Raw genomic sequence first — 25,742 nt, 5'->3', positions numbered from 1 at the left:
ATCCTATGGACACTGGGAGGGATCTGAGCCCATAAAAATTTCCAGATCTTCCTCTCTGCAGGCAAAGAGAGACTACCTTGTTACAATCAATGAAATCACTGATGCTGTTACTCTTCTGCATTCGGTTCTCTGGCAGCAGGAGTATGTATTTCAAGGGAGTGTCAGGGAAGCAAAGTGTGCTATACTTGATGTCAGGGGACTGCCATTGCAACAGGGGAGCGGGGCAGGAGAATACAGAGAGCCTCCGACGCTGCTGAGGAGCAGCTCCTTGTCCAGCGGCGAGGAAAGCCACACCTCCAGTGGAGCAGAGCGGGAAGTGGATAGCCAGGCAAGGGGAGGGCTCGAAGATGTGACTGAGAGCCCAAGTGCCTCACCTAGCCCAGCTGGCCAGGAAACAGACATGCCGTTTCCGTCACCCAGCTTGCGCAGAGGGGTGAAACGTAAGGAGGGGAGGCGGAGATTTGGGGTGTCTAAGTTCTTATGTTGGGAGAGAAACCGGAAGGGGCCACTCCCGGATTCTGCAAGTGACTGAGACGGACATGAACTTTGGGGTTCTGCACTGTAAATAGTTTGCACCAATAAAACCTGTGAAAGACAGGTCGGAGTCCTGTTTGGTTACTCGTGAGCAACCACTTCCAGACCTGACATTTGTCATCAGGGCCATCTTAAGCATATGCGGCACCGGGGTGCAAAGATCCGCCCGGCGCCCCTAGGTTGTCCAAAGTTGTTGACTTTTTTAAGGGAGAGAACCGCCAAAGTTGTTCACCTTTTTTAAAAGAAATAGTTGTTTACCTTTAGAAGGGTTGTGGGGCATATGAAGGTGGGTGCAAGTTCCATGCTGGGGGGGAGAATGTCGGGTGGCACAGTTGCAGCGCTGTACACCCGCTGCCTCCACCCCTGCATGGCGGCTAACTGTTTTGGCCGCACGTGTAGCATGCGTAGTGTGGGTGCTGCGCGACACATCCTGTTGCGTGTGCCAAGCTGAGGGCTCCTTTGTTGGCTTTTCCGCTGTCGGTGCACGCTCCCAGTGCCGCCCAACGTGAGGTGCCAGCGCAGAACGATGGGGAATGCAAGTGGCAGCGGAGGAAAAATCTCTGGATGGGATCCGCGCACTCCTATTCGTCAGGTTTTGTTGCTGCCGTCGGCGGATCCCGCCCGGAGATGTTTCCTCTGCTGCTGCTTGCATTCCCTGTTGTTCTGCGCTGTCACCCCACCTTAGGCAGTGCTGGGAGCGTGCGCTGACAGCGGAAAAGCCAACAAAGGAACCTGCAGCTCGGTGCATGCAACAGAATGTGTCATGCAGTGCCCACATTATACGGTGCTCTGGGCACGGTGCCGAAACAGTTAGCCGCCATGTAGCTGGAGCAAGAGCCGACAGCCAAGCAGAGCAGAGCCCGCTGGAGCGCCGCAAGAGGCTTGGTGAGAGTTGGGGCCGAGCGTTGGAGTCCGGGAAAGAGCCGCCCGCAGCAGAAGACCCCGTGGTGCTCCGACAGGCTCTGCTCTGCTCGGCTGTTAGCAGCTCTTCCCCGGACTCCAACGCTTGGCCCCGGACTCTCGGCCTGGTGCCCCTGAGAACCCAGCGCCCGGGTGCCGTGCACCCCTAGCGCCAATGGTTAAGACGGCCCTGCTTGACATGTTGCTGGAGTGAGGGAAAACCAATGGGAAGCAAAGTTTTTAAAAGATGAAAGATACAGGGGGAAGGAAAATGCAGATTGCAGATTACATACACACACACACACACTCACACACACTTATTTTGCTCCGCTGGCGCAGGCTTGGCAGTTCTTCCACCTTTGCTCCTCCCTACCCAACCCATAGGATTGCTCTGCCTGATTCTTCAGTGGAGATCAAAATAGCTGCTTAGTCTCATGCAAATAGTGAGTGATACAGATGTTCCACTGGGATTGCACTATTATTTTCTTTGAACAACCTTTCTGACATTATTGCAAACTGTTCTTTGTTTTAAAAATTGTCATGCAGCACAGATGAGGAAAGGAGAACAGACAAAATAAAAGGAGGAAGTGGGAATGGAGAAGTGATCAAAACTAATTTCATAGCACCCTGGACCCTGACCATTATCCTGAAGCAAAGCAACTGAAACATGACCAGATCTCTGATATAACTGATTTTTCTGTAGCTTTGCTTGTAAACTTACAAGAGTCCAAATCATAAACACTGTAACCCTAAGGATGCCTTTTTGGAAGTAAGTTCTGTTGACTTCACTGGGGATTACTACCAAGTAAGTGTACCTAGGAATGCAGCCTTAGTCAATGGTAATATGCTTTTTACCTTCACTGACAGCTACTCTACAGGAAATCATTCACATTCCACAGAAGTGTTCTGCATTTTGATTCACTATTTTCTAAACACCAAACTATTTCTAGAAGTCAGCTGAATGCTTTCCCAGAAACCCTGGAAGTCTCAATGAGTCTGGATTGAAAGAGAATAAGTTACATAAGAGCAATTTCTCTGCCTCCAAAAGCAACGACTTTTGAGTTCGTTGTCATTGTGATAAACCACTTTCTAACTATACAAAGCATAAGATACATGCATAACTCTTTTAAGCCATGCATTCAGAAAATGTAATACTCCTGTTTAAAGAAAATATTAGAACAAAAGGAAAAATATGCAAGTTATTATTTGCTGTTTTTAAGTACAAAAAATGCTTTTCACATTTATGGTGCAGAAAAAAATGTTACTACTGCTTTTATTTTTTTTACCAATGACAGTATATAGCCACATGTGTTGTGCCAGAGATTTAAAAATCCAATTAACAAAATCCATCACAATGATAAATACATCCAACTTCAATATCTGAAATATTAACTTCTACGACTAAAGCACTTCTGCATGTAAGTTAATTTCATAGTGTCTGTATCCAGCTTCAGCTTTTAATTTTAGAATATCTTACTATATATAGATTTACTACATTTAGGGTTCAAGTGCAAGGTAACAGTAAATGGCTTGTTTATTCACAGAGAAATGAGACCATAGTATGAATAACGTATTGAGGTTAAAACTCCAAACGAAGCTATTAAAAATGGATGATGGGAAAGTGGTTCAGAGTAAGATTCAAGTAAAATCTTCTGGCTTTTTCACAAGTGAAGATGCACTTTACCAATTGCTTTTATTCAGAATTTTTTTTAAGAACAAAATGAACATTTACAACAGCATAACCATTGCTTTTAACAACCTAGCAGCTGAAAGCAAGTTGCTCGTCTCAATGGTATGCATCCAATACACAGTTGTTTAACAGTCAGATTTACCTTAGTGTTGTATGGAAAGTAACACAGCAGCACTGGGTCAAAAGTTGAAACACTGACTGGCAGTAGAGATTAAAAACATGAATTTCATTCTCTCCATTACTGAAGTTCTATGCAAAGGTAAGAGACACCTTGCTTGAACACAATAATGGATTATCTTCCTTTCAGGAATTACAGACAAAGGACTGTATCCAACACTGTCTGAACACAAGTGGGACATCCACTTCCACAACAGAACTTCACTTTCCTCTCCTCCCCCTACAATCCCATGCTTACCCCCAAAATTTGCTACCAGTCACTCTGATGTCACAATGACATCAGGTGATGGACACATCTCAAAGTGCAGTGCTGAAGCACCTGACAATCAACTAGTTGTTGAGGGCTTTGGAACCTCTGGCCCACAGGCCAGATTTGCCCCACCATATCTTCCCATTTGGGCTGCAGAGTCTTACACAGCAATGATCCGCCTTACCAGGGCAGCTGGGCATGGGTTGGTCAAAACAGCCTTGTGGGCCAAAAGGGAAGCCCTGGTGGGCCAAATCAGTCCCACAAGCAGATACTCACTACACCAGGACAGAGGAACAATTTTAGTCAATGCTGCAGCCACTAAGTCATGAAACACTGAATGAACATGGGTATTTGTGCCAAGAGCTTGCATGTGTGAATGGGATATCACAGGCAACAGCGAATAAAACCCATAGAGCAATTCCCATCAACCCCGGCCAGCACGGCCAAAAGTAAGAGACCATGGGAGTTGGGAGTCCAGTGAAATCTGAAAGGGCATGTAGTTTAAAGCCTACATGTAAAAAACTTGCCCCCATTTAGCACAGAGAGAGAGTGAGGGAGTTAATAGTTGCTTTTCTGTGTAAGAATGAACCATAATGCAAAATGTCTAAGATGAAATACTGTAAATAACAAAGTCATATTTTTGGCTTCCTTTCAGACTGGGATCAGGAAGTTGTCAAGGGCTCAAGGTTTCATGAGAGCTAACTCATAGCTCATCAGTATCATGCACCAAACCCATATGAGAAATCTTGCATTTCTTGTGTGTCCTCTAACTGCTGCTGCAAGGTTAAGCTCACAATTAAACTGCAGTTAAATTTACTGGTTAGCCATTTTATCTTGCACTGCACTGCTGTTTTATTGTTTTGGTAGTTTTGTAATATTTGTAGCAATACCAGCCAGCCAGTGAAGTGTGAGTTACAAGTTTCATAAACAAGCAGACTACTTGAGTTCTGCAACTTGTTCAGCTGCAAATTATGAATATTTAGGACTACCAAACACACACCACAGATATTTACTTCTGCCTAATAACAACCAGCGTACACATCTACAAAATTCCAGACCAAGTTCTTAACAGTCCAAGCCCATCCAAAAACCCACTTTGTTCAATGGGATTTGATTCAAGATGGCTATAAATGTACCTAGTCTCTAAACCAATACTGTTCTGCAGCGCAAAAAGTATAGATTTTGGATTATGTTTCTAGGTTGCATAAAGACTATGAGTGTCACACTCAGAAGGGGCAACATATTTGATTACAATGGGTCCAAGTATAACTAACGTTGAATAGCATCCTCTGTTCTAGCAACTAGCTAGGATGCATGTTGTTTCAGGAAATATATTTATTTCAGAATAGGAAAACTAATTTAAAGCCATTCTTTTCTTGCAGATTTAAATTACTTTGATTTAATATATTCTACCGATAGATCTCTTCAATGGACTACATTCACACAAGCAACTACCAAGCAACAACTGTGCAATTATTTGTACATTTATGCAAGAACTACCCTATCTATTTAAACTTAAATTGAAGCCATAATTTGAACCCCTGCCACATCATTTTATGACTCATCTAATCCAAATTAGTTGTTCCCCACCTCAACAGATACAGAAAGTTTATTATTCTTATGCATGCAGACTAAAATATTTTTTGGGTTCTGAGTAAACTACTCAACTGCAAGTGACTGCTACAAAGCACTAGCAACTTCTGTTTACATTTCCATCCATTTGTTAAGGCAAACATATACTCAAAACTATTCTTGAAAAGTTTCAGCTGCAGTTTCTTTTAATTGTTTTAGGCAGTGCTTTTTTCTGGAGGTACACAAACCCCTAAACATTTTGTGAATCTAAGTTTGGCCTTATTCAGGGACAGTATTTCAACATGAGTAGGAAAATGAGAGTACCCCTAAACATTTTCTTTTAGAAAAAAAGCACAGGTTTTAGGTACTGTGGGAACTCTTCAGAGCAGGGTAAAAACAGTTATCTTACTATATAATGTTTTTGTAAGGAAAAAAGTGGCCATGCTGCAAGTCACACGGCAACAGCCGGCAGATTCAGCCAGCAAAGCAGGCAGGCTGAGGGTGTGAGTGGGCTGACCAGCCCAGCAAGCAGGCAGGTAGCCCAGGAAGACCTTTCCATGCTCCTTGTGTCACCACCCGGCACCCAACCTTTCCTTTGCACCCACAACAGGGGTCTGAATGTGCAAGCAGCTCAGCTGAGCAAGCAGGCAGGTCTTCCCATGCTCCCCACCCTTGCTGCTGCTGCCACCACCACCCACAATTCACTGAAACCTCCCCACTCCACATCCCCAGATAACTTGCTCCAATCTCAAGATCTCACTGCTACCTGCAGAGAAAAGGGGAGAGAAGAAGAGAACTCTCCTCTTCACCCCAGGCAACCGCACACTTCATACTGCCGGTGTCACAGAGCATGGGGAGAAAGACTTTCTCCTCTTCATTCCCCTCTCCTCTGCAAGGGGCAGAGCAGCAGGATCTTGAGATTGGGGTGATCTGTGAAAGGGTGGGGAGGAGAGAGTTTCCAGCAGACTGTGGGGGAGAGGAGAGTTTGGGGCAAACTATGGGAGAGGAAGATTGGGGAATGGGGTGGCAGGTGGGGAGCTGAAGTAGCTGTGAGGGGTCTGGGAGGGCTGAAGGACCTGTGAGGGACAGTGGGGTTGGCAGGGTAGGCAAGCAACACTAGCAGGAGTGGAAGTCCCTAGTAAATAAATTAACATTAAGCAGGACTACCTTACAGAAGTCTGCTCTATGAAATTCCAAGGACAAAATGGGAAAAGATTTGCATATCATTTTACAGATGCTCACCTGCTGAATTATCTTGGAGTCTTTCTGTACGTTTTCTTTCGGTGGGACTTTTCCAAACAACTTCCAGCCAGGAGCACTGTGGACAGCAGGTTTGAGTTCCTTTGTCCTTTTAGCAAAGAAGTTCCTGTTAAAAAACGCACAAAGAAGTTTAAAACTGAAGGTGTGTTTGCTGGAGTTGATGTCAATTTCTTAAACCTAAATATCAAGATTAACAATTGATGAGAGTGCATGTCAGATCTCGTCTTCAGTTTTTCTTTTTCTGTGAACCGTCCCTTGGAGCTCTCCTGGCCCCAAGCTGTCATTTGGCTCTGCTCAAGGACCCACCCTTGCATCGTGGTGTTCACCTTCTGTTGTCGGATATATCGGTTTTTATGTCTCTGTGTTTTTATGTTTGTAAATACTTTATGGGTGAATAGCCGTAAATAAATAAATAAATAAATAAATAAAAGATTAACAATTAATCACAGCTACTTTCTACAGAGTGGGACACGGGTGGCACTGTGGGTTAAATCACAGAGCCTAGGACTTGCCAATCAGAAGGTCGGCAGTTCGAATCCCCACGACGGGGTGAGCTCCCGTTGTTCGGTCCCTGCTCCTGCCAACCTAGCAGTTCAAAAGCATGTCAAAGTGCAAGTAGATAAATAGGTACCGCTCCGGCGGGAAGGTAAACGAAGTTTCCGTGCGCTGCTCTGGTTTGCCAGAAGCGGCTTAGTCATGCTGGCCACATGACCCGGAAGCTGTACACTGGCTCCCTTGGCCAATAAAGCGAGATGAGCGCCGCAACCCCAGAGTCGGCCACGACTGGAACTAATGGTCAGGGGTCCCTTTACCTTTTACTTTCTACAGATTGTTTTTTGGGGTGGGGGGGTAAGGAGAGGGAAAGAGACTATGTCAAAACTTATGAAATTAATATTTTTTAAACTTTCCCTTGGTCAGGCCTAGTTAACAGCACAACACTTAGGAGGAGGTAGGTGACTGGGGGCTCCAGGTAAGCTGTTGAGAAGGAGTCAGGACACGACAAGAGAGCATCACATCAACTATCCTGCTCTGCAGCTGCAGCCCACGTCACACCAATGCTGCCACGTCAGAGGAGAGAGGTGGGTGGGTGGCCCAGGCAAGCCATGGAAGAACAAGTCTAAGGGGAGAAGAGTATGGCATGCTGTAAGGAAAAGGAGTTGGCAAGAAAACTGACCTAAGTCCCATCTCCTAGCCAAGTAATATTGAAGTAAGCAGTTACTCTTACTTTTTGGTCCACGTTTGCAAAATAAAAGAAAGAATGGCCTCCCTGTTAAAGATTTCTGATTTATAGCATCTTGCTGAAGGGAGGCCCTTTATCATTAGAGTGAAGCCTATTATCATTAAACATAAATAGTGATATTTCAGTGTATTTTTCTTTTTGCTTCAAGGTATACATTCTAGCAGAGAAAGGGCTAGGAAGACATGCACAAGTAAAAAACAAGTACCAGTTTGCCTAACCATCTTTAAATAAGAAATACCGTATTTTTGGGACTAGATTCTGAAATTTGATTGTGGTTTCTGTAAGATTTAAATGTGTGGGCATGGCAGCAAAAATAATCCATGCACAGTCTAGGGGGTGGACAGGTTCCAGGGAGAAACAGTAATCTAATGTTTGGCAAGTATTTAGCACTTGTATCAACATGAAATTGAGCTTGTGTAATCAATGTTATATGGTTATGTATCTTTAGTTGGCTACCTGGTTCTGCAAGGAAGCATTTATGCCTGATGAGCAATTTCTCATTCTGTGTGAGCAGCAACAGCCTTCCCCCAGAATGTCTAGGATTGCTTTTTTATAGCAAGAATACAAAGCTGAAAATGAATGAACTGCAGCTAAAATATTATGTTCATTTTTCACATGGTCTAGTCCTTCCCCTGCCCACCCCCCTAATATTCTTAAGAGGGTCTCTTCTCCAGTCTTCTGAGAGGAGCTAGAATTGGGGAGGCAGGAAAGGGTCCTCCTTTCCTTCCACTGCAGTTTTAATCTGAAATCTTAGGCACAGTATTGCGCCCAGAGCTCAGAAACTGCTCATGCTAATGAAATTCCCAGTCGCAAAATGCGCCAAGAACAATGGGAGTTTCAAACACTGCTTCCTAGTTATTCACAAGGCTGATGTACAAGTACTAATTTTATGAACTATATTTCCTTTCCAACTGAGAACACAGGGCTGTTCTTCTTGCTTCCTTTTTGTTGGCAAAAAATAGGTAACACGTACAGAATAGTAGCATTAGCCTTCCTTCCATAATTTTCTATTGGAAAGTGAAAATACACATTCCAGTTCTGTGGGAGGAGGACGAATGTTGTAATGCAAAGAAGCAACCACAGCAGAGAAGCCTGCCAAGCAAGTCCATGAGAGGAATATCCCTCACTGCAAAAACCCCTAGACAGTGATGGGAAATCTGTCACCTACACAGAATACAAACGATAAACCTTGGTGAATCCATCCAATCTCAGCCTAGCTATACAGTCCATATATTTTGTTCAGGGCTGGAAGAGCTAAAGTTGATGCAACAAATGCTGTTCTGCTCTCATGAACATTTTATATTTGAATGGGCTCCAATGATTAAGTAGTTTTGATTTAGCTATTTTAGTGTCTAATAGTAATTTAACTGGCATTTATACTAGGTAGAAAGAGGTGAACCAAGAAAGCATGGGTTTTTTTCACCATCTATGAAAATGTAGGCACACCTTTGCCATTTCTGTAACATCAAAATACTGTCATGGCGTTTAAGAAACTTTCAACTAAAGGTATCCTGCTCTAGCAGACGCAGTGTATAACATTTTTAAATTTTATAAAAAGAATTGCCACTGCATTGGCACATTAGTCACCCAACTAAGCAAGCAACCCCCCCCCCAATATTTCAGGTCCAAACAATGCATTTTGTAGCACCTGTAACAGGGTATCGTCACCTATCAAAGTCAACCTGGCCACATAAACAGCAACTAGTTGTGGCATCTCTGCACAGCCTTGGGTGTCAACAGGCCCCTCCCTTTATTACTCTTGTCATTGGCAGCAGATACAAAGTCAGGGAAGGCGCATGAGTGTGTCTTAGAACATGGAAGGAGGGGGAGGAAAGTGGAAAGGTGAAGAAAGTATGCATAAGCAGCCATTATGGTGCTATATTGCTCTTTCTATGCAGACCAGTACTCCCAGCCGTATCTAAGCTGCCAATCCAGGCACTGGTAAATGGACATAAATCTTGATAGCACAATGGCAACATGAGGCTTATTTTTCCAGCTCAGTCGTCACTATCTGCCCTGCCCCAAAGCTTCTAAGCCCCACAACACATATTACTTTGCCACTATGCAGATGAGGCAACATGTTAAACCCTAGAGAACACTCTGCAGGGAGAAAAGATATGGTTTGGTGGGAAAGAATGACATGTCATGGAGGGGTGAATGAATTGTATTCTGTTTTAAGTGACCAACGTATGAAATATTTAATGCTGCTCCTATTGTAAACTTCTTGCATTCTGTTTTTGTACTGTGTAAGCCATCTTGAGGGGACTATGTTAAAAAAAAACCCACTATTTTATAAATGAACAATCAAAATGTACAGGTTGACAATTTCTGCCACATTTAGGTGTTAGTCCCCAGCACCATGGAACTACTTACATGTTTGTCGTTAAGAAATCAGTAGAGCAAGTCACATCTAAATCTAACCTGAGTTATGGTTCCAAAGGTACAAGTATTATGTCACACACACACACACACACACACAGAGAGAGAGAGAGAGAGAGAGAGAGAGAGAGAGAGAGAGAGAGAACAAAGTCACCTTTTACACATAATGAAGCTATTTGAACTTTGTTTCACAAAGCTGAAGTAGTTCAGAGTGTTTTATTCTTGCTGTTAACATTGCTTCTGCTCCATCTAATCCAAGGTTATGGTCCAGAATTAACCTCCCACTCACTTGCCCTGGCAAGCACCTGCAAAGGAACTGTAAAAACCGGGCACTTAAAATGTGCATTAACCTAGGTTAGAATAAATGAGTGAAGCTGAATCTGCAGCCGTGGTTGTGGTTCTCTGTTATAACATTAACTAGCAGGACCAGGTGTGCAGAACCTTTGGCCCTCCAGAGGTTGCAGAACTGCAAATCCTATCATCCCTGACTATTGGCCATGGTTGCTAGGGCTGATGGGAACCATAGTTGAGCAACATCTGGAGGGCCACAGATGCCCCACACCTGTAATGGATCAAAGTCAAGAAGAGGAATAAGCAATGTTATATTTAACAAAACACAGCACTAAACTGCCTGAATGTGCAGTTTAAATGTTATTTTTTCCTAGTTCCCTGGCCTAGTTCTCAGGAAAGTGGTAAGGCTATGTCTGAATGAACAGTTTGTGTGTGTGTGTGTGTGTGTGTGTGTGTGAGAGAGAGAGAGAGAGAGAGAGAGAGAGAGAGAGAGAGAGAGACAGACAGACAGACAGACAGACAGACATGGCAGTATGCTTTTCCATGTAATAAGTTTGTCCCACAAAGAAATCAAGTATGGGGGTGGGGGAGAGACTGTAGCCTAGCCCTCTCCAACATGCTGACTTTCTATGTAGAGAGAACGACATCATACAGTTGTGGCATGTGGGGCAAGAGGAGAAAATCTCCAAAGATCACAGCAGTTGGGTATCTTCCGGGCAGCTATTGAAGCTGAAGGATAACCTTCAGGAAAAAAGGAAGAAGATGTAGGGAGTTGAGTCTGCTTTATCTGCTGAATTTCCTTCTCCCTCTGGCACTGATACTCTTTAGGCTTGCCAATTAACTTGAAAAGCCCCGGTCTCTCTGCTCCTGCACCTTTAACAACCATAAATTATTTGGGGGGGGAGCAGGGGTAACATTAATAGGGGGTCATGTTGATTCCCATGCCCTATGTCACCCAATGAGCGGGTTGTTAGATGTAGAAAAGAAAATGCAGCTGCCAGCAAGGGTTGGCAATCCTAATTTCACTTAACAGCCTTACAATAGGAATGTTGCAGGTCCATTTGTACCCTCTTAAATGGTGTGTTATTTCTTATTGATGAGGTTATTTCTTCCTCTCTTACTTACTAAGGGCATTTGTACCACGCTCTTCAGTCAGGAAGACTCCTAGAGTGGCTTGCATATACAGTCTGTTTAAATAAGACAGACCCTGCCTGCACTGCGGGCTGACAACCTAAAAGACATAACATACAAGGGAAAGAGGAAAAAAGCAAACTCAGCTGCCAGTTCTTAAAATTTAATAGTTCTTATAACCAGATGGAAACAGTTCAGGGGCCTTTCAAAAGAGCTGATGGAATGAGTCCTGCTTCTCATCTCACTGAGTTTTCTCATTTTCAAGTTTGCCCCATAAGAGAATTGTCAACACAGCCTTCTCAAAACATAATAAAATGCAATTAACAAAAAAGGGCCACCTGCTTAACAGATGCATTTAGGCAATATGGGTATGCTATCCTGTGGTTAGTTTCAGCCTCATCACTATCTTGGAACTGGACGGCTGTCATTGTCAAAATAGTGGCTCTTACTCCCAGGTTTATCTGTTCACTGAAAGAGAAACATGGAGTCTGTCCAACTTAAGCTACCATTCTGCATTACAAGTATCCAACTGGTAACAAATTATTTTATTAGTTTATTTTTAAAAAGATGTATGAACTGCTATTTCACACGAAGAAACAGCAAAGCGGTTTACAATAAAAAAATACATAAAACCAAACCAGTGCTTTTTTCTAAAAAAAATGTTTAGGGGTATTCTCATTTTGACTCAAGAAAATCACCATTTTATAGTTCAAATCAGGAAAAATAAACAGAGTAAATGGACAAAAGTACAAAGATTCACAAAATGTTTAGGGGTATGCGTACCCCTGTGTGTCCCCCAGAAAAAAGCACTGCATAAAACCATAGAGTATTTTACCATCACTGGTATTTTACTTTCTATTGTCTAACTCTAAAGGGAAACTTACACTGGTGCTTGTTACATTACTTCTTTAGAACATCAGAGATAAAAGGGAAACACAGGAAGAAGCCTAAAAAGTAGAAACACAGCAGAGAATTCTGTCCCTGCATTCAAACACTATCACCAAGAATTACTTGCAGAGACATTCCGTCAAAGTAAAAAGTGACGAAGAGCTCTTAAGTATGCCCCTAATGCACCTCTAAAGTAATTAAGGTAGAAGCCCTGCCTTTACCAATGCACATCATAAGGAGGCATGGCTGGTTCTTCAGATGCAGTTAAGCTTTATATCACGTTAATAGGCCATCACTGCATCACAAAACAAAATTTTCATACATAATGAACCCATTTTGCTAAATTTTCCATGCTACCCTGAAAAAGAAAGTGGATTCATGTCCTTAGATATCTGCAATTGTAAGCGTGGTATCCAACAGTGTTAAGCAATTTTTAGCAGTTTATTTTCCCCACACTAAAGCCTGCCACTTCACCCCCTATACAGTGGTACCTCGGGTTACAGACGCTTCAGGTTACAGACTCCAGTAACCCAGAAATAGTACCTTGGGTTAAGAACTTTGCTTCAGGATGAGAACAGAAATCATGCAGCAGCGGTGCAGCAGCAGCAGCAGGAGGCCCAATTAGCTAAAGTGGTACCTCATGTTAATAACAGTTTCAAGTTAAGAACGGACCTCCAGAACGTATTAAGTTCTTAACCCAAGGTACCACTGTATCTGCTGCAGCAGGGGGCATGGGGGGGGGGAGAGGGAAAGATGGACAGACAAATTGTGGAAGAAGAGTAAATGAGAGGTGAGCATCACAGGGACAATAAATAGTATATGACATCTTCAGACACTCCCATTGTTGTACTACAGTCATCAGCTACAGTCCTATGCATTGCTTCTACTTAACTGTGCACAGAACTAAAGACACAAATAACTTGCAGACCTAGAGAAACAACTCTCACCAACATGTAACAGAGGTGTGGGGAACTTAGATCCAACAGATGCCTGTCCCCTAACTCCCATCAACCTCAGTCAGCATGACCAATGGCCAGGATAAAGGGAGTTGTGGTTAAGCGACATCTGGGGGCCACAGGTTCCCCACACATCTTTTAAAAGTTACACAGAAAATCAAAGTTAGTTTTAAACTAACTAAAGTTTGCAGAGTTGGGGGGATGGGACGACTCAGGGTGGGGAAAACATTCATCGCTCCTACTATTCACCCCTACACATAAACTGAATTTCTGGCAGGCCAGGGCATTGTCCAGTTGAAACAAAGGTGAAAAGAATACTGTGACAGTAATTCAGCACACAGGTAAGTACTGCCTTCACATATAGGAAAGAGAAACATTTATACCAGGAAAAAGTTTCATCTATGAGCAATACGAATTTAAATTTCAAAACATTTCATTTCGTCTTTGCTACCAGAACTACACTAACAATGGCAATGTTAGTGTACAATGGCATGGGACCACCAAGAAAATAAATTGTGGCTTTTAGCCTCTATTTGTATCATTCTAATTTGTTTTAATTGGAACAGAATTAGATTCCCGAAGGACCACAACTACAAGCTAGAGCACAGTGAAACATGCCTCTGCACATTATACTACTTCAACATTCAAGTTTAACAACTTCTCAAGTAGGTTATGTGGAGTACTATCCTCATACAAGCCTGTAATTGAATGTGGAAAACAATTTCTCACCCATTCCATTTATTTTTATTTTTTTTATTGGTTTTCATTCATTTTGCTACATCAAACGTTAAAACAAACAAAGAAGACATACTTAACACATACACACACAAAAAAGAAATACATTAAAAAAGAGAAATAATAATAAAGAAAACATAAGAAAAAACATCTCTTAACATAAGACACCAACAAATTAACTTACATTAACTAAATAACACACAACACTGATTGACTTCCCTTCATCTCGGTTTCAGAATATATTATATGATTTTTTATCTGCAGTTTCTTTTCCTCAAATAATTCTTTACATCGCAAGTGTTACGTCACACCTACTGTGATTTTTAGATTTTTTTACCTCTGTTTCCATGTATGCCATAAATTTATTCCATTCTTTATTAAACTTTATGTCATTTTGGTTTCTTATTTTCTGTGTCATTTTTGCCAGTTCTAAATAATTAAATAGTTTGAATTGCCACTCGTTTATAGTTGGGATTTTTGATGTCTTCCAATTCTGCGCTATTAGAGTTCTGGCAGCCACTGTCGCGTACTGAAAGAGTGTTTGATCTTCCTTTTGGATTTCCTCTCCAATTATCCCCAGCAAAAAGGCTTCGGTTTTTTTTATAAAGGTGTATTTGAGAATTTTTTTTAGTTCATTGTATATAGATTCCCAGAATTTTTTGATAGGTTCACACAACCACCACATATGATAGAAATCGCCCTCCTTGATCTTACACTTCCAACATAATTTATCACCAATTTTATATAGTTTTCCAATTTTACGGGCGTTACGTACCACCTGTTCATCATTTTATACATATTTTCCCTGAGTGTTGTACATGCCGAGAATCTCATACCTTTATTCCATAATGCCTTCCATTTGTCAAACTCTATGTTATGTCCGAAGTCCATTGCCCATCTCACCGTTACCTCCTTTACTTCTTCATCCTTGGTGTCCCATTCAAGTAATAGGTTATACATTTTCGATAGGAGTTTTGTTTTGCTTTCTAGTATTTCAATCTGGAATCTAGATTTTTTCTCACTTATCCCATTCTTTTTATCTTCAGTCCATATAGAATTAATTTGGTGAAATTGGATCCATCCTGTCAATTTGTTCTTTATTTCATCATAAGGCCTAATCCTCCAACCGGTATCTGTTTTTACTAGCAAGTCTTCATAGGTCCACCTTTCTCCTTCAATGTTTGTTTTTTTTATTGTCAGGATATCAATTGGCGATAGCCACCAAGGGGTCTTCTGTTCCAATAATTTTTTATTTCTTTCCCACACTTCCAGCAGTGGTCCTCTAAAAATGTGGTTAGAAAATCCTTTATGAACCTTTCCCTTGTTGCGCCATAGGTAAGAGTGCCAACCAAATCTTATATTAAATCCTTCTAGATCTAACAGGTCTTTATTTTTGATAACAATCCAATCTTTAACCCAACAAAGACACGAGGCTTCATAATACAACTTTAAATTTGGAACTGTGAATCCTCCCCTATCTCTTTGATCTGTAAGTAATTTGAATCTAATTCTTGGTCTTTTTCCTTGCCAAATAAATCTAGAGAGTATTTTCTGCCAGTCTTTGAATACTGAGGTTCCCCTAATTATCGGTATATTTTGGAATAGGAATAGCAATTTCGGTAGTAGACTCATTTTAATAGCCGCCCTTCTCCCCGACCAAGAAAGTTTTATTCTGTTCCAAGTATCCAGGTCCTTCCTTATTTCTTTCCATGTGGTTGTATAGTTATCTTCCATCAGATTTATATTCTTTATCGTTAGCCAGATTCCAAGATATTTTACTTTTTTAGTTACCATTCCATTTAAAGCAGGTAAGACTATTTAGAACACATTTTTGTGTATTTCTCTGTTGTCTTAGAGCACTAACAGATATATTTTTAAAAAGTGAACAATGGGAAATGAAATATTTTGCATGTTGTACTCAGAAGTTCTACCATGTTCAACAGGGTTTGTTCCCTAGTAGGTGTGTTTAGGATTGAAATCATAGTTACAGATTTCACAATAATACAGGAAAGGTATAATAGCTAGTATAAGAAAAACATATATTTTATATATTATGATATCTTTGTTTGAAACAGTCTTCATAAGATGTCCAAGAAAGCATACTATAGCTTTAACACTTATATTTAGCCATTTCTGCTTTTCTTTACTCACTGGTCTTTTTTGTTCATAAGCTCAAAATCCCAATCTGCAGCGCTGTGTGATTAATACTGAATGTTCAATAAAAGTATTGAAAAGAAGCAGCTTGATGTCAAGTCAGAAAAGTGTAAGCCAATTTAAAAAGTAAAAACACTTGCCCCAATTAGTGCTCATATGGCAGGATACTTTAAGTGCCCCAACAATGATTTTCAGATTTTTAGATATTCAAAATACAATACTTAACCCTCTAGAAATCAAAATACAATGTCATTACTGAGACACAGTTGCCCCTAGCTTCTGAGCAAGATTCAATGGCTTTTTAAAATGTCAAATACTGAAATATAACTTATTTCATTGAGTACTAATTTTAACATCCCAATTGTTATGAGTCTCTGTACCAGGAATCTCAGTGCTTAATTAGTAATAGGGTTGCGGCACAAAGCTCGTGTCCTCGGAACCTGAGACCCCTAAAGTTGCTGTAATGCAGTTGCTAGGAAGAATGCTTGAGAGACACTCACCAGTCAATCTCCAGTGACAGAGAATTATTATCCACTACTAATACAATGCATGGGTCAGAGATAACCAGCTTCCAATACAGATTCCAGAATTCAGACTCAGCAGAGACAGTATTTGGTAGGTTTGTTCCTCTATTTTCAGCTTTAAAACTGACCTAACCAAATGAATTAACCTAGATATATTGTATCTTCTTTAAAAGTCAGATCACCACTTACATTTACAAAATTCAGCAAGTATCAACATAGCTCCACCAATGCACAAGAGGGAGGTATCAAGGGGCTCAGGAAAACCACACGGTTTGCAGAAGTACAAAACCTTAAAAGAAAAAACATGAGGAGGGAACCTCACAAACGTCTCAATAAGGACTAAGCACGCTCAATGGCCACAAAATGCTGCCTTGACTATTGAGAGGATAGAAAAGGGAGGACGAGACAGAATAGAGTGGCTAGAATAATGAAAAGGAGTATTCCACACTACAATTATTTTGTTGCATGTCTCACTTACACAGAAGCACTATCAGTGAATCGCTTAACAAGCTATAACTCAAGCAAATGTATTCCTATTCTACATCATGTTAGTTGTAAGCTTCTGAACTACCATGTCTCAGAGTTGACCAAAAAGCTCCAAAAGGAATGTGGTTGGTTGTAGGAAGAACAGTGATGTGAGTTTTCCCTGAACGTTTTGAACTGAAAGATGCTTCCTATACAAATTAGGGTAATTTGGATACAGTAATTTGCATCAGAGAATTACCCTAGCTGCCAAGCTTGCCTAATATTCATCTGTAGCTATGTCAGTTTCATTCTGTCAGTTTCACAAGCATCAAATCATAAATTTGCTCCATTTTTATGGACTTTTAAAAAAACCAACCCACAGCATTTATATTCTTCAAACCCTCGCTACAGCTCAAGGTTAGACATGGAGTGCAAGTTTTGGTTCAGGTGACATGTTAAGCCAAACTTTTACTTAGCTTGGCGTAGTGCAGAACTGGGGAAGAGCAAAGTAAGTGTACACCCCTCGCTGGGCGATCTCAGTAATCTATAGTTTAGTTTACTGTGTGATCTGAACCAAGTCAGCATGTGTCACAACCATAAAAAGATAGCCATAAGAAAATGCAGAGAGCGTTCCAAGTTATTCCCAGAGATTCAATGGAAGATAGCATCTCTTCCTGTTCTATGAACAAAGCTTGAAACTACTTGACATCATCACCTATATTTATAAAAAGCATTTTTTAAAGTTTTCCTATTGGAACTCGCCAGACCATGAAAAAATTGTTGAATACAAAATGAGGAATGAGAACAACCAACTTTTGTGATGGCTTTAGAAATCTTAAAGACCCAATATTTACACAGACTTTTGGTATCTGAGTAATTTCCCCAATAAATTATCATCATAACTTCACTTATACTCAGGAAATGCAATCAGAAAACATCAATGAAGGATACTGAAGGAAGTACTAAAAAGCAGATCAGAACAGAGTTTAGGGATAGCAACAGTACAATCCTACAACCGCCTGTTAGGAGATAATGGCATCTAGGGAAATGTGCACTAGCACCTTCTCCTACCACACAAAGTTGTATTATGAAATGGTGAGCAGTTCAGTTCAGGCAGAGAGGAAAAGTCAAACCAGTAATTAATACTAGAGTAGCTGTTCAAACACATTTGAGGTGTGGTGAGAGCCAAGCCAGAGAGAAACTAGAAAAACTTACCAGTAAATAACAGAATGATATTAATGGTTACCCAACACAAGACCTACACACTATGATGCAGCGTCAGTGTGCAACACTTTCACCAATCCTATCAGGGCAATGACATAACAGTTTGTAATCTGTGGGATATTCAATTGGGCTTGTCCATTCTAGCACCTCCCAGCCCTTTCAGTCATGCTAAGCTTGAGGGAACTAATTTGCACCCCGTCAGATGCCTTACAAGTGTAACACAGAGTCCACAGTATGTGGAAAAGAATAAGGTATCCCTAACATTATTTCACATAACACCAAAATGCTAAAATCAGCATCGAGTATCTGCCATAAACAATCAGTACTAAGACATAGTTTCAATATCCAGGAAGCAAATGATGCTTTTTGAAAACTGGCAGATAAGAGAACTAAAACCCCTTCGGAGAAATGAATAATTTAAAATGGTATATTACTTGCATTCCACTATAACAATCCCAATACCCATCAAGTCTTCCATCATTGTGACCAGAGAAACCAGCTATGTATAAAAATGTGTTGATTCTTCAAGTCCAGGCTACAACATAGCCACAAAACCTTACTTCATTCTTGGCTAACAGTTGTTCAACTTGGAACATCTCATTTCTGCTTGCAGAAAAGGAAAGAAAAAAGAAGTAAAAAGAATCAAAGCTGGCTTACGAAGGGAACATTATCCTCTCCATTATTATAAAAATAATACAGTTAAGTTTTGAAATTCACATGCAGCAAAGATTATTAAGGGGAAATAATCAATTGCTATACAACGAAATATGCACAAGGAAGGAAGTTATTAGAATGCCATTAGCATTTTAACTAGACAAAATAAGCATTGCTCCCAGTGGCTACTCAACTGTTCTTTGATAGTCACTCCAGAAAAATGCAAAGGCACTAGACAAGCCCAATCAAATATGTGCTAGTTATTTGGGCAAAAGATTCCTGCATTGCAGGGGGCTGGACTATATGACCCTTGTGATCCCTCCCAGCTCTTGTGATTCTATGATTCTGTTTATCAAGATATGTCCTTTAAATATGCCACAAAGAGCAGTGTACACTTGGGCAAGTACATGATACATTCCTCTTTTGTGACACCTGAGAACAATATTTTACTAAAGAGCAATATATAAATGTTTGTACAGTATCACTATGCTGAATTGTTTCCCTTTCTCTTCTAACTAGACAATTATTTAATCAAACATAGGAGAAAAGATGCAACAAGAGGCAGCTTTAGTATTCAATATGATATGCATAGAAAAGCAAACAACTTGAGGCTCAACTATTTAGCAGGACATCTTGCACAGAACGCTATCACAATTTCTTGTTGACATGGCAGTCTTCAGTTCAGAAAATAGATTAGTGAAGCTGAAAAGCATAAAATGCTACTGCATGCTTAATCAAATTGATTCAATTGAGTAGAGACAAAATCATAGAAAATGTATAAGCATTAAATAAGATACAAAAAAGGGGGGGTTATTACTGCATCATTACATTCATACCTCCCCTTTCCTCCAAAGAGTTCAAGGTGGCATAAACAGTTCTCCCATTTCTCCATTTTATCCTCAACAAGCATGCAGGGTAGGTTAGGCTGAGATGTGGTGACTGGCCCAAGGTCACCCAGTGAGCAGAGGTCACTAGGTGAACAGGGATTTGAACCTGGGTCTCCCCCTTCCTCGTCTAACACTTTAACCACTATGCCAGACTGACCACAGTTTGGATTTAGGCTACCCATGAGCTCAGTAAGACAAGGGCAAATTCTCTCTGAAGGTTCTTTACACACACACCCCCCTCATCTTTAAAATCTTCTCATCAAAAACAGGTCCATCACAAAGGGTGCTCAAGCATACCTTGGCCACTGCTACTTTCCTCTTCCAAAAGAGTTATCACAACCGTTTTAACTTTTAAAAAGGAGTTCTTCTTGCAGATCAGCTTCATAAGACTTAACGATATACCAAGCTACAATTCCAGGGGAAGGGGGTGGGCAAAAAAGCACACCTGGGAGAGTGCACTGCAGGAAATGGATCTGAAGGGATACAGAGTCAAGACACCTTGACCGTAATGGCCACAACTCCCACGCAAGAGGTTTAAGGTTTAAAATGACAGCTCCGGCACCGTTTCAAAGCATGCTTCCAGAGCGGGTGGGGAGGGGGATTCCGGCTGGTTTTCTCTCCTATTAAGTTACAAGGTTACGCTCTCCTCCCGCATGCGGCAGCCCCTTTTCCCCGCAGGAGTCCCGGGGAGCGGCCGCGTGAGTCACTCACCTCGTGAAGAATTCGGCGAAGCTGGAGCTGGCGAGGCCTCCCAGCCGCTTCGCCCGGTCCCCTTGCTCGGAGCCGGCGGCGGCAGCTGCATTGGCGCCGGAGGCGAGTGCGGGCGGCGGCGGGGGCTGCTGCGGCTGCAAATGCTCCGGGGCGCTGCGGCGACGGCTCACCTCGAAGGTGTTGCGGGAGTTGAGGTTGATGTCCATGAAAGCCAGCGAGGGCAGGCACGGGAGAGCCCTCGCCGACGGGGAGGCCAGGCTCTCCGCCTCCTCGGAAGCCGGAGAAGGGCTCCCTGAAGCGGACGACGACGACGAAGAGGGCGAGGGAGACATGGCCGGGGCGGCGGCGGCGGCGGCGACGAGGCCGCAGCTCTTCAGCGACAGAGGCGGCGGCGGCGGCTCCTCCTCGAGAGCAACCGCGCTCTGGGCCACCGGCAGGAAAAAGGCGCAGCCGCCGTTGTGGAGCGTCGTGCTTTGCGAAGTCGGCGGCTCCGAGGGGCTCGACGTGCCCCCCTGAGGAGGCGCAGGCGGCGGCGACAGGAGGAAGCCGGCGTCCCCGTTGGTCATCCTCCCTGCGCCGCAGGCGTCCCCGTTGGGTGGCCTCTTGCCGGCCAGGTAGCAGCGCAGCCGGGCCCCGGCACCCTCTCGGCTGCCGTCCGCTTCCGCGTCGTCGTCGTCGCCGCTGCCGCCCTTCGCCTCCTCCTCCGGCGACGCCGCCTCCTCCTTCTCCCGGCCCGAGGGAAGCAAGGATGCGCCGCCCTGAGCTCCGGCATCCTCCGGCCCAACCATTTGCCGACGCAGAACCCCCGGGGAGCCAGCGGCGCGGCTGGGAGCGGGGAAGGGGAGCGGGGAAGGGCAGGGGGAGGAGGAGGAGGCGGCGGCCCGGCCCCTCACGGTGGCGCACAGGGACCGACGGGGCGGGGCGCCGGCGGCTGCTGCTGCTGCTGCGCTCCTCGGCTCCACCAGCCGGTCCCGCTCAACGCAGCCGACTACGGTGATGGTGGCGGCAGGAGCGGCCTAAGGGGGCCCGGCTCGCGCAGGCGCACGGGGGCCTCTCGGCGGTCATCGCCGCCGACCATAGAGACGATGTTGCTGGCGCGGAAGTGGCGCCTTGTAAACATCCGGCCCTCTGACGCTCATGGCGGGCCGATGGAAGGCTCGCAGGTTTACCGTATATCATCTAAGGCTCCCGCCTATAACAAAGGGCGGTACGGTATTGTTACATATCCCTCTTGGTAACCAGCCCGTTGGGGCAGCTCAGCCAGCCTTGCGCTGTTTCCCGTATTCCACTCGCAGTGCGCGTGTGTAGCCGGGAAAGGACACACACACACACACACACACACACACGTGTCATTTTTTCCCCAGTATTCCGGGTGACAGGCAAGGTGTCAGCTGCTTCTTAGTCTCCCTCTGCAGAGTTCATTATCCAGCCACCGGAGCCCATTGATTACGGCGTCAGGTATCACGTGCTACGGTATGGGGCTGGATCCAGACCCAGGTTGGCTGAGCTTCATCTGCCCTCGAAACCCTGCTTAACTCAAGAGGACTTGCTTCTGAGTACAAGCACGGGTAGTTCCCACCCGTGGAGTTTAAGAAATTACTGACTTGCTCCACTAATTTTCCGTGTAGCCTCACCTCAACTAAAAGTGCAAACCAGTGCCTGGAAGTACTGCGTGTTCGTAGAACACAGGCATGCCTGTAAATGATTGCAGGCTTCGTCTGCATCCAGCCGAAGGCACACGTTCAAGCGTCTCCTGCTAACATCAAAAGAACTTTTTCTATGTAGGCAGTGAGGTGGTAAAATGCACTGTACCAGAACTCAAGTTGGGGGTTACAATTTCTGGATGCCCCCAGCCACCCTGTGTAATGAAATCCCCTGCAGTTAGAAACCAAAACTCTTATCGTAAGGATAAATAAAGGTTCTAGCATAACCCTCTCCCTGTCTGTCTGGTTTTCTGCTTACAGGGAATGTTTTGTTTAACACTGGAAGGAATCAAAACATGATCCCTCTTACCTTCATTCTGAATTACTTCATCCATTCTGTCACATTGGGACAGTGAACTGAGCCCATCTGACCCAATGGGGATTTTAAACTTTTGCAATTCAGTCCTCTTTAATATATTTTTTCTAGAAGAATATGGCATTTGTAGTATAAAAGCAAATACTTTGGTATTTGGATACAGTATTCCCCATATAGCTTTACACTGCAGGGAGTATCCTGTTGCAGAGAGGCCAAAACAAGTTTATCCTGTCTACAGCCAATCTTGTGTGACAAACTCAATGTCACCCTTATTATTTTGTTTACACTTCATCTAAGAACTTTTCTTACCCTGTGTTGCATCTCTTACATTGTCATTCGGGAGCCGTTTGGCTTTAATGTTACAGCGCACTGTTTCTACAGGTTTATAACTCAGCCATGAAAGTGCATTCAGGAGTCAAACTTGTCATAGTATATCCCCATCTGGAAGTTAAATAGTTCACAGGTAATTTGGAAACATTCAGATAAAACTTCCAAAGGGCTAATTCTATTAAGCTGCAGTCCTTTGCAAACACTTAGCTAGGAGTGTGGAAGGCGAAATATGTTAATTTCAGTTTCCTGCAGTTTCGCTTTTTCCCAGTTCTCCACATTTCCATATCAGTTCGCAATTTTTAAGGTAACTCCTCAGTTCATCAGCACTTTAGTGCCAATGACACTAACAGCCACACTTTTACAAAGCATTTCCCCTAATATGTGGTTTGGTAAGTTATTTTCACTAATGTATGTATTTATATGCACACTTTAGTATGGCTGGAGAACTGTGTTGCAAAATTCAGATAAGTGCAACTTTTTGAAAAATGGTCATGTTTCAGTCTTTGTATTGCTTTGGAAAGTGCAAATTTCGTAAGTTCACCTTTAAATACAAATTGAATTGAAAATCCACACACACCTCATCCCCATATGGGTGTATCATTGAACTCAGTAGAACTTATATCTGAATGTATATACATAGGATTCCATTGTTAAGACCCAACTGCACTATACGTATTAAACAGTCATGGCTTCCCCCAAATAATCATGGAACCTGTAGTTTGTTAAGGGTGCTGAGAGTTGTTGAGAGACCCTTATTCTCCTCGCACAGCTGCAATTCCCAGACAAAGGCTGCTGTGGAGATCAATGAGGATATATGTGAGAGTTTTTAACTGCGAGCTGTAAGTGAGAAGTGGTGTTTGTGTAGATCTGATAATGCCAAGTTTGCAAGTTCAACCCCCATATAGGACAGCTGCATATTCCTGCAGGGGGTTGGACTAGATCAGGCACCCCCAAACTCAGCCCTCCAGATGTTTTGGGAATACAATTCCCAGCATCCCTGACCACTGGTCCTGTTAGCTAGGGATGATGGGAGTTGTAGTCCCAAAACATCTGGAGGGCTGAGTTTGGGGGTGCCTGAACTAGATGATCCTCAAGGTTCCTTCTAACTCTACAATTCTATCTTATGTTTACAGATCTGGAATACCATACTCAGACTGCACATTAAACTGGGAGTGTGTCAAGGAAACTTACTCTCAGTAGACATTCATAGGATTGCCCTGTCTACTGAGGATTGCGCTTCTCTCCATCTCCCCGCCCCCTTACACACACACCCATTTATCCATGATGCACCTTACTACATGCCTACCATTCTACAAATCATTCAAAACCCACTTAACAGGCTAGATACACCTTTAATGCAAAAGGTGCTTGCTGGTGTCTACAGCCATTTGCTGCGGTGCACAACTAATTGTGTATGACGATAGTTAAGATCAAGACCAAATTGCTAACACGGTTATGTATTGCTGGGGAAGAGGCACCTTCCATGCTTTCCATGGGCCACAAGTAGCAAAGGGAGTCAAAGAAGGTACCAACTCACATTTGATCAGTTGTACGTCAGACTTCATTTCAGAAATGTTGCTTCACATTATCTGCTTTCCCCCAGGGCCCAGTATGCTCTCAGCAATAAACCCATTAGCAGACCTCTTCTTCCAAGGTAGCTACTTCAGTGCTGTTCTTACAATGGAGTGTCCCAAGTCTCCCCCCTTTTTTTTAGAGTCAAGTCTCCTCAGAAGTAGGTCTCCAAACCCCCTGGACAGTCAGGATCCTCACAATGCCTTAAGGTTCCAGGGAAAATTCTCTCCCCCACCCCACCAAAGAAGACAGGTGTAGTCTACCTTAATGCCCTTGGCAGGCTTAAATCCAGGGCTCCTATGCCCAGGGAGTAGGGTGGGTAGATGCTAGGTAATCATAGGCTTTGGGTATGCCGTATCCAGCAGCAAAGCAAAGACTGTGTGGAAGAGCCTTATTTGATCATCTCCTTTACCCACACTCATCCCTGGATCTCCACTGAACTTCTGCCCCTTCTTCCCTCTCCCTGAGGCATTTTATAGCCTCCCTGTCTCCCCACCATTCTGCCTAAGGTACAGCAGTTGGGCTCCCACGCTTCTTCTCCCATAGGTGAAGTCTCCAGGCAACGTCCAAATGTGTTCTCCTTAGGAGCCACTGCCTGGTTGGTGCCTACCAGGTCCTACTTAGATGGCCAGGTGACAACCCAGGAACCCTGGTGTCCCATCACACACTCAAATAAGAGCTCCTCCATCAAGCTGCTACTTCTTTCTCACTCAGAGCAGCTTATATTTAAAAGGATACCCTTTGTCTTTCACAAACCTTTCCAAAAACAGTATTTCAGCAAAGCTAGCAGAGATATTGCTAGATGCCCACCTTGAATTACCAAAACCTATTGAGCTCATTTATTATTGATTGTTTTAATTACAATAGTGTCTGTAAGCAGGCTCCAATCTGCATTGTACAATGATACCACCACACACACAGTTCTTATTTCAAGGCTGGTAAAGTCAACAGTATTAAGTTCTCACATGAATTTTAATTCCCTTCACGCTGCTCCCCTATGTGGCTTCCCTACTCTTCTTTGCCCATTCTTTAAAATGACAATGACCCCAAAGGAAGCTGGTGTTGTCTAGATAGCTGCTGGAACCATTTCTATCAAAACTGTTTCCACCATGTCCTAAAATAGAAGCTGCCCTGAAGAAAAGGAAACCTCACTGTTTTACTGGCGGCAGTAGCAGCAGCAGGAACTTACATATATGCAA

At 43.1% G+C, this 25,742-nt stretch overlaps 1 protein-coding gene across 2 annotated transcripts in view; it reads right to left on the bottom strand.

The window, feature by feature from the left end:
* TBC1D12 (TBC1 domain family member 12) overlaps positions 1-21,684 on the bottom strand; it is a 46,794-nt gene extending 25,110 nt beyond the window's left edge. Inside the window, exons 1-2 of one of the 2 annotated variants that reach the window (XM_053388702.1) lie at positions 20,623-21,684; positions 6,366-6,489 (exon numbers count right to left, since the gene is read on the bottom strand). In XM_053388702.1, the coding sequence (XP_053244677.1) occupies positions 6,366-6,489; positions 20,623-21,410 (912 nt within the window). In that variant the 5' untranslated portion in view covers positions 21,411-21,684. The remainder of the gene's footprint in view (positions 1-6,365; positions 6,490-20,622) is intronic. The other variant, XM_053388701.1, reaches the window with a different exon arrangement.
* Positions 21,685-25,742: the final 4,058 nt, after the last annotated feature.

The sequence above is a fragment of the Podarcis raffonei genome, chromosome 5 (genome assembly GCF_027172205.1).
Source record: "Podarcis raffonei isolate rPodRaf1 chromosome 5, rPodRaf1.pri, whole genome shotgun sequence".
In the NCBI taxonomy this organism is placed as follows: Eukaryota; Metazoa; Chordata; class Lepidosauria; order Squamata; family Lacertidae; genus Podarcis; species Podarcis raffonei.
This window is presented reverse-complemented; position numbering and strand designations above follow the sequence as displayed.